Source organism: Kogia breviceps, chromosome 14 (genome assembly GCF_026419965.1).
Source record: "Kogia breviceps isolate mKogBre1 chromosome 14, mKogBre1 haplotype 1, whole genome shotgun sequence".
NCBI classification, from domain to species: Eukaryota; Metazoa; Chordata; class Mammalia; order Artiodactyla; family Physeteridae; genus Kogia; species Kogia breviceps.
In genome coordinates, this window is record NC_081323.1 from 72,031,499 (window position 1) to 72,041,336 (window position 9,838).

At 53.5% G+C, this 9,838-nt stretch overlaps 1 protein-coding gene across 1 annotated transcript; it reads left to right on the plus strand.

The window, feature by feature from the left end:
* Positions 1-967: 967 nt before the first annotated feature.
* Positions 968-9,175, plus strand: AQP8 (aquaporin 8). The gene is given in 6 exon segments (XM_059037059.1): positions 968-1,206; positions 3,890-3,986; positions 3,988-4,020; positions 6,083-6,297; positions 7,749-7,901; positions 9,127-9,175. Coding segments are annotated over 6 exon segments (786 nt in total).
* The last annotated feature ends 663 nt before the right edge of the window (positions 9,176-9,838 follow it).

The following is a 9,838-nucleotide window of genomic DNA, read 5'->3' on the forward strand; positions in this document are numbered from 1 at the left end:
TGTCTGACTCTGTCATAAACACTTTACGATCTTATTTAAGCCACACAACCCGATGTCATTGGTACCACCACTATCATCCATGATGCATGGGAGAAAAAATAAGGTGCAGAGAGGGTAAGCAACTGCTCAAGGTTACTCAGCTGGTTCACGGAGGAGCTGGGATTGAAATCCAGGCAGCCTGTTTCCAAAGTCCACAGGCTTTTACCATTGCCTCTGCAATCTCCAGAGGTGGCCATCCGTCTACACCCTCAGTCCTGGATCAGCCTATCAGCGTGAGTCTGTGCAGGTGTCGGGGCCTCAGATACAAGGAGGCGTCCTTAGAAGTCCATGGAAAAATCACTGAAGATGAGTTTACCATTACTTCCCATGTGTGGTGCTGATCTGGCGGGGCCCTCCTTGTGTTCACTCACACACGTGGGTCTCCTCTGGGCCCCGGTGGTGACCAAGGGAGCTGGGGATCAGGGCCCTCCATCTCCCGCTAGGGCAGACCTGGAGCCCTCCCCAGGTGACGCAGCGAAACCAACGCCTTTTGCCTTTGTTGGCAGAAAGCTCAGCAATCCTTGACCACCCCCTGCCCTACCCAGTTAAGGTTAAAAACAGTGTTTCCTCTCCTGGGCCTCAGGGCCACCTCCCACTGGGCTTTATTGCTTTCTTGACACCCTCGGGAGCCTCTGTAGCCCTTTAAAAGGGGCAGAGAGCCTGTAGTGGGCTGGCAGCCCCAGTCCTGGAGATAAGAGCGTCCTGTCCGGGAGAGCAGGTGCCAGCGCAGGCTAGAGTCCTGTCCTGAGTCACCGCCGCCCTGATGTCTGCAGAGGTGAGTCCACTGCTGGCCTCTTCCTCTGCAGCCTGGCCATCCAAGCGGTTGCTGAGAATTAATTCAAGGTTGGGGCACTGGGGGGCGCTTCTTTCTGGGCTCTCCTCCCATCCGTGTCCCCCTCCGTTTCCCCCCCTTCAGGCAGCTGCATCCATGTGTAACCTGGAGTTTGGTGGCGTCAAGGTGAAGGAGCCCAGCGAGGGGGGCAGGTGGCGTGGGTGCTGCTACGAGCGGTTTGTGCAGCCCTGCCTGGTTGAACTGCTGGGCTCTGCCCTGTTCATCTTCATCGGCTGCCTGTCAGTCATGGAGAACGGGACCGACACTGGGCTGCCGCAGCCCGCACTGGCCCGTGGGCTGGCCCTGGGCTTGGTCATCGCCACGCTGGGGAGTATCGGGTGGGAACTGCTCTGAGCGCTCCGCCTGGTGCCAACCTGGGGAGCCAGGGGCAGGGAGCAGAGCTGTGGGCAGGGACCCCTGGCACGTGCCCAGGATCCCAAAAGCAGTGTGGGTAAAATGTGGGTTGGGGGAGGGGTCAGGCTGCTTGGGTTTGCATCCTGGCTCTTCAGCCTGTGAGCTCTGTGGCTTTGACTAAGTCACACTCCCCAAACCCAAACTTCCCACCTCTGAAATGGGAACAGTGGGAGTATTTTCTAAATCTTATTTCTCAAGCCAACAACGCATGAAGGAGAGAGGCCGGGTAACTCGTCCAGGGTCCCATGGCAGAGCCAGGAGGCAAACCCAAGCTGTCTGTCCCAAACCCAGCATCTCCTGGGGGAGGCACGAGAATGAAACGATGTGAAGAGCTTAGTCCATAGTAAGCGCTCAATCACTGTTGGTTGCTGTGTTACTGTTACCTTTAGGACGGGGTTTTGCTCCAGCCTAGGGTAAGGCAGAGTTATACAGAAGAACCCGCTGCGGGGGCAGGGAGGGCTGAAGGGATCCTCTTGCATAGCCCTCGCCTGGACAGGAGCTCCACCGGGAGGTCGTGGGCTCCCAGGAGAACCAACCACAATGACAAATGTCTTGGATGGAGTGCCTGGCAGGGGCTTCTAGAACCTGGTTGGTCTGTATTTAATCTCACACAGAAAACTGATCTGAGTAAGGAAATTGAAATACTGTTTCCTAGAAAAACAGAATGGAAAGAGAACTTAAACATTTCTCTTTAAATATCTAAGGGAATTTGCAGGTGGGATGAAAAACAGAATCTTCTGTTCGATGACGGGGCCGGGGTTGAAGGCAACCTTTGTCATTGCTTAGCTGGGTGACCAGGGCAATTAGCTGAACCTCTCTATGTTCAGTGGAATAAAAGGGAATGATAATAATAGCTGATATTTATTGAGTACTAACTATATGCTAGTACTCTATATGAACATGTATTAATTATCTTTGCAACAGCCTTTATGAGGTAGGGATCACTGAGGCAGAGAAGTTATACAAGTTGCCCACGGTCATATAGCTCTTCGGTGGCAGAGCTAGGGTTTGAACCCAGGCCAGCTGGCAGGAGAGAACATCGCTTTGCGCTGCAGGAGACTGCCTATCTGAGATGCCAGCCTTTTATTCAGCCATCTGTTTTTTGTCAACAGATATTTATTCGGTACCTACAGTGTGCCCTGCACTGACTCTGAGGCTGTTAGAGCGCCCGACACAGCACCTAGCACCAGAGTAGGTGTTCAATAAGTATTTGTTGAGCAAATCATGGATGAGTAAACTAAGAAGGTGTCTTGATTGTTTTACTGTTAATGAGTGTGAAGTGTCCCAGCCCTCTCCTGGTGGAGCCACACTCTGAGTGACAGTGTCTCTCCCCGTTTGGGCTGGGGGACCTGGTGGTGGGGCTGATGGCCGAGAGGGTTCTAAGTCTCCCTTCTGCAGCAGGCCGCCCCACTTCCACCTTCACCTCTCTGCTTTGGCAGCGCCCAGGCTAAGCTTGGTCATGGACCTGAATTGAGGCCAAGTAAGCCTGGCTGCCCCTCTCCGCACCGGTCAAGTCTGAGGTCAGCTGGTGCTTCCTGATCCTGCGGGAAGCTCACCCAAGGCCCTGTGCACAGAGCTGCACCAGGCAAGTTGGGGCAGCTGGTCCTGAAATGTCAGCATGTTGGACAAAGTCCCTGTGTCCAGAGCCAGGGTCCTCTGTCCAGTCTCAGCTCAATGCCCTGTGTCCATTGGGTGGGCAGGCCCATTGGTGGGCTCTAAACATCTGGGTTGACGTGGGGGGGCCTTGGGGTCGCTGTCCCTCTTATTGGGTGTGTCCGTCCCGGGCACCAGGGGGATTGGTGAGCCAACCTCTCAGGATAGTCCCTTCATCTGAGTGGGACTGGATAGGATGCCGATGGGGGTAGCAGGGCACTGGGGGGGGGGGGCTCTAGGCTCTGGGGCTTGGACTGGTTGAGTATCTTGGTGAAAAGGAAGGCTCTTGACTCATGACCTCTGGAAGGACCAGCCAACTTGAACCATCCCTTTGACCTAGGTTCGACTTTGTCTAACCCCCTTCACATCCCAAACTCCAGATGGCAACTTAATCATGAAGCTCTAACCTCGATCCTGATTCCCAAGGCCATTTCCAGGAACCTCTGATCTCAATTTTACAGGCAACACTAGTCACACTTTCAGATCAAAAATAGGAATTTTACTGGTTGAGTTCCACCAATAAAAAATTTTATTGGTTGAGTTCAACCAATCAGGAGCTGTTGTTCAGGGCCTGGTTTCTTCTAACGGGGAGGCCAGGATACCTGTCTTGGGCTGTGAATTTGAAGCCTGGGGTCTCATTCTGACCTGTGTCCACGTCTCTGAAGGGCAGGATGCAGCTCTTAGGGGGTCTGGAAAGAGCTGAGGGACAGTTTCCCACTGTATTCGTGTCTGGGCCACCCTGGGGTCTGGGTATAGGACAGGAATGGTGCTGCCCTCCCCTCCCAGGCTCTCCCCCACCACTCGGCACCTCGGGGAAAGTGGGCATAATTTGGTGCCTGTTTTCGACCTGGGCTGCCCTTGATGGACTCCAGCCCCGCAAGGCCATCTGGGGAGGTGGTGGGGCTGCTGGGGCCCAGTTGGCCTCACGAATCCTTCTGCTTTTGTGGGTGACAACGGTGGACACTTCAACCCTGCAGTGTCCCTGGCAGCCATGCTGGTCGGAGGCCTCCACCTGATGATGCTCCTTCCGTACTGGACCTCCCAGCTGTGTGGGGGGGCTTATCGGGGCCGCCTTGGCCAAGGTGGGTGATCCCCCAGGGGGCTGGGCTGGGGGCTTTTGCTCTGACGGGGCTGCTGGGGTGGATGAGGGGCAGGCAGTGGGGACTGTCGAATTCTTTTTTAAAAAATTGATTGATTGATTGATTGGCTGCATTGGGTCTTCATTGTTGCGCACGGGCTTTCTCTAGTTGCGGGGTGAGTGGGGGCTACTCTTCGTTGTGGTGCGCGGGCTTCTCATTGCAGTGGCTTCTCGTTGCGGAGCACGGGCTGTAGGCGCGCGGGCTTCAGTAGTTGTGGCACATGTGCTCAGTAGTTGTGGCGCATGGGCTTAGTTGCTCCGTGGCATGTGGGATCTTCCCGGAGCAGGGCTCGAACCCGTGTCCCCTGCATTGGCAGGTGGATTCTTAACCACTGCACCACCAGGAGAGTCCTGTCCAGTTCTTTTCCTGTTGCCTCCAATGGGATTGGGTGGACCTTTCTACCTCGGAGGGGACACTCAAAGGGCCTTTGGTTTCCTCCAAACCCACCCTGTTCTGTCTGTGTCTGGACACAGCCCTCCCTAGACAGACCAGGAAGCAGAATTCAGGACTCATGGTTTCTGTTCCTGAGTCCATTTCTGGATTTAGACAATTCTATTTTTTTCATTCATTCATTCATTCATTCATTCATTCATTCATTCACTTCATTCATGCTGCAAACATCTCACTAAGCACTGTCTGAGGGTACAGGATACACAGGGTTATTCTCCTTGAGAAACTCCTGAACTGACTTCTCTGTGTGTTCTCCAGTTTGCCTGCCTTTAAACTGAGTTACTCTACCTTTAATGGGAGTTAATGCTCAAATTACTGGAATCCTCCCATTCCGGTAGGAAGGCTAGCTCTTCCTCTCAGCCACAGAATTTCTATAGCTCTACACGTAACTCCGTGGAAGGACTTCCTTCCTCCCTCTTTGCCTGCCTGACTTCCTTTTTTCCTTCTTTCCTTCTCTCTCTTTCCTTCCTGCTGTTCTGAAGTCTCAACCAGGGGCCCTTCAAGTTGGAAGCCTTGCTTGGCTTGTGTTGGGGGTGGGATTAGAGGGAGTGGGGAGGTGGGAAGGGGTGAAGGGGGCACCCTGTTCGCTTGCCTGGGGTTTGGCCTGTGGCTCTAAGCGCTGCCCATTGCAGACTTTGGTCTCGAATCCCATTTTGCTGTCGTCCCTGCCCTGGTCCCCCTGTGCTCCCATTTGAGACCCTGCTCCCCTGTCTGTTTAGAACGGGGCCCGGACCTTGCTGCTCTGATTCCCAATGGAAAGCAGTGCTGGGACTCTCCCTCAGGCCTGGTCACTTGCAAACTTGTCCAACATGATGGAGACCAGTGTGGGGCAGCAGCGGTCATTCACTGGGTGCCCTCCCCCCTCCCCGAGCACTTGGTAGAATCCTCTCATTTAATCTCCAACTTGACTAGAAGCCTGCATCAGTTCTTAAAGAGCACTCCCCACCTGGGCCCAGGGCTATTACCATGACGACGCCTACTTTACAGAGGCGGAAGCAGAGGCACAGAGAAGGCAATAATTTGCCCAAGTTCAAATGAGCTGGGGAGCAGCTGAGCCTGGATTTGAGTCTGGGTCCAGAAGCTTGTCTGTGCTGCAGTCTTCCCTCCCCAGGTGTCATGATGACCCCAAAGCCGATTTCCTGGGAAGCCAATGGGGCTTAAGCTTCAGGGCTCTTCTCATCCCTTCGAAGGGGCCTTTTAGGGGGCTGGTAATGTGTTTACCTGGGTATATGTGTTTGCAAAGTTTGTAAAAATAAGGTATTTTAGTATTCTTTCTCAAAGAGGGTCATATAAGTTACATACCCTTCAGGCCTACAATACCTGGAGCCACCGCTGGGTTATCCCAATTTACAGAAGAGCAAAATGAGGCTTAGGGAAGTCCAATAGCTCAGGCAAAGCCACACAATAGGAACTGGTGGAGCTGGGATGTGGGTCCAGATATGTCTGACTGCACATTGGACAGGACCCTTCCCTGGCTCAAAAGGATGGGGCCCCTCCCATCAGCTCCCAGCTGTCTCTCCAACCCCCACATGAGGCTGAGCACTGCTCTCTGCAGGTGGTGAGTTCCAAGGAGAGGTTCTGGAACGCGTCTGGGGCAGCTGTCGTGACAGTCCAGGAGCCCAGGCAGGTGATGGGGGCAGTGGTGGCAGAGATCCTCCTGACGACACTGCTGGCACTGGCTGTATGCATGGGCACCATAAACGAGAAGACGCAGGGTCCTCTGGCCCCATTCTCCATCGGCTTCTCTGTCACCGTGGACATCCTAGCAGGGTGAGTGCCCCTTGGCTGTAGGATCACAGTGCTCAGCCCTGGGCCAAGGCTCGCCTCTGGAGGAGGGCAGGTCTGCTGAGCTTACCTGGGGGTTGCCAATAGAAGACACACAGGCAATGTAAACAGGGGAAGTGGGCTGGCAGGAGGCAGACAACAGGGAATGGTGGGGACTGTGGCATCTAAGGAGGCCACCACCATGCACATCTGATAAGTTATCGCTGTGTGGGAATATGGGCTTGGGGTGACCCTTCTAATTTCATTCCAGGGAAGTCAGAAGACTGGACTTTTATGTGAATTTTCTGCTTTTTGTAGTATCAATAAACCCTTTCTGTGGACTGTGTTTATCCTGCCAGCAGGCAGCCAGGTTTTCGCCTCAGACTTACAAAGAGCTTCCACACCCATTGTCTCGTTTATCTAGAGCCTCTCAGTAGGCTTGTTTATATATGAGGAAACTGGGGCTCAGAGAGGACACAAGTGACTTATTTAAGGTCATTGGGAAGTGGCAAATTAAATGAGAGATCTGGGACAAAGGCCCCTGCTAAATATAGGGGATGAGGGAGCTCCTTCCTACAGGCCAACTCCTTCCTTTCCTCTTGGACACAGGACCAAGTGTAGCCTTTCTCTGCTCTGCCTCCAGCCCTAAGTCATCCTTTGGGAGGTGGAGTCCGGGGAAATGCATGTGCAGAGCTGTGGCAGTGCTTTGATGCCTCCTAGTGGCTTTTGGTTCACTTATAAGCCTACTGACTCATCCAGTTGGCTTTGGCTGCTGGACACAGGTGGGGTCTGTGAGGGGTGAGGCCTGAGTGAGGACCCCAGCTTGAGCGAATGGGGCAAGGGTACAGACGCCAGGACTAGAGAGGTGCTCTTGGAGAACAGTCCCTCTTTGGGAGATGCTGGGTCCCTACCTTGTGGTGCAACAAAGGCCTCAACCAGGTCAGCTAGATTAGAGTTAACACTTGCACGTGAGTTATATGAGAGACATGGGCTCTATATGTGTTTCCTCATTCGCTCCTGACAACAACCTATGAGATATGTACTTTCATCTCAGCTGAAACACAGAGAGGTTAAACGAAGGTCATAGCTAGAAATAGCTGGGCTGGGTTTTGAATCTAGGTCTGCTTGACCCCAAAGTCCATGTAGCTGAAAACTGCTTACTTTGCCTTATCAACTCTGGAGAAGGAGTAGATCCATCCTCCTTCCTGCCATCACCGAACAGGCACTACTTGCTGCCCATTCTTCTAGAAGGGTGTGTGGGGAGTGACAGGCTGTGGGAAGGACTCCGGGGAGGGGTCAAGCCTTTCACTTTGGAACCTCCCGGGCCACCATGACATGGTAGCTTAGAGGGGGTTTCTGGCTAGCGTGCGACTCAGGCCTACTTGGGGAAATGAACTTGGGTGAGTCGGGGCTCCTTGGCTGAGATTCTGCCGACCATTGTGGCTGGGTGTTTGCAGGGGAGCTGTGTCTGGAGCCTGCATGAATCCTGCCCGTGCCTTTGGGCCGGCGGCGGTGGCCAACCGCTGGGACTCCCACTGGATCTGCTGGCCGGGCCCGCTCCTGGCCAGCCTGCTTGCAGGAGTGCTCATCAGGGGCGAATGTGACACAGGGTCATGGCCCATCTGGTGGGCATGGTGACAGTTCCTAGAACATCCAGGTCTAGAGGGCTAGGGTCTCACTTGGGTTTGGAGAAGAGAAGAGGAAGCCTTCTTCAGAGGCAAAGATTATGGCTCTGGGACCTTTGGTGGCAAGTGACAGAAATCCCTCTGAACACAGCTTTGATCATAAAGGAGGGGAACTCATTGACTCACGTAATTGAAAAGTTCACAAGTGGCCCTGGCTTTGGTGGGAGCTCAGACAGTGTCTTCAGGGCTTGGTCTTTTTAGGCTCTACTGTCCTTGGGGTAGATTTCATGCTTAGATAGGCTCTCCAGTAGAGGCAGAGATGCCCACCAGGCGCTCCAGACTTACATCCTAGCAGTTTAATAGCTGGAAACAGAGGAAACAGGACAACAGCTCTCACAAAGGTCCTGGCTCTGCTGTTCTCTGAGTTGGACTGGTCCAGCTTGGGCTGTGTCTACCTCTGAATCGATCTCTGTAGCCATGGGGCCAGGCACTTTCATTGGCTATGTCTGGAGCATGAATCTTATCCTGGAGTTGGGGTGAGGTCAGCCTCATCTGAACAACTGTATGGACTGGAAGTAGGGGAGGAATAGCTCCCCACAGGGGTGTTGGACAACTCAAGGGACCCCTATCCACATAGAACACCACGTTAGTGGTGTCCCCAAGAGCATGCGTGTCCTGAGATGCCAATCACATAAGACACAATGTGAGCAGTGCTCCCTGGACCTGGGTGATGGGTAATAAGGTTGATAGTGTTATCAGAAGGATAATATATCTGCTTGACTGCTTCTCCTCCAGCTCTCTTCTTGTGAACCTCAAGGATCCAGAGTGTCCTTCCTTTCTGCTCCAGGTTGTGCAGGGATACAAGTAGGTACAGTGCCCGCTGTCTGGATGAGGACAGGCATTGGGCTGAGCTGATCTAGACTGCTTGCATCACTGCCTATCTGCAGTCCTGGCTTAGCCTATGGATTAGTGAAAAGCATCACAAATACTTCTCTGATGCTTTCAGAATGGTAGAGATGGGGATCTTCAGAAAAAGGGTTAGAGACCCAACAGGGAAGAGTTTCTCCCTCTCCCCAAGGAGATCTGACTATTGAGGCTGGAGAGGCTCAGGAAGGCATCTCTCTGGAGAATTCTGGGCCTGGAGACATTTGATGGAGGGTTGGGTCTCTCCCGGAGACGCAGAGACCTCACTGGGCCACCTTTTTGGTAGGTTCTTCGTTGGAGATGGGAAAACCCGCCTAATACTAAAGGGGCGGTGAAGCTGAAATGGTGGAATTCCTGCCACCCTAGGGGCCCTCAGTGGACCTGTCCTGGACTGCAGACCAGACAGCTCTGCATTTCCTGCTGGGGCAGAGCTCTGAGAAGTGACTGATACGCTTCCCCTGACTTGGGTCTGGCTTTTCAGATGTGCTAGTTCCTTCGAATTCCTTTGTGCTCATCAGAGACCTCAGCCTGGGGAATGTGTTGCCAGCAATGCCCAGAGACAGATAGAAACAAGCACAACAGAAGAGCTTTTCTTGACAGGGAAGGTCCCAGGAGCAGAAGAATGGGTGGAAGAGGTGGCCGCGTATGAGTCTCCGCTCACTTCCCTCATCCCCTTTCTCCTTCTCTTGTTCCCCGATTCCTCTGTTATAGAAGGGCCTTCCTTGGTCTGTTTCCTTGCGGCCTGTGCTGTCAATCTAGCTTTGCAATAGATAGTCCAATGTTTCCTTCTGTGTGCCCACTGGCTGGCCTTTCCTTTCAGAAATGGACACCACTAGGGGGGGGATGGGAAGCAAAAGTCTGGGTTGAGCTTTAGCTGTCCAGAGTCTAATTAGCTCGATCCCAGCTTAGAGTCCAGGGCCAAGGCAGGTACTTAGAGTGCAGACCAACCCAAAGCCTGTCCCCCACTCAGCCAGAGCCAAGGGAGCTCTGTCTGGAGC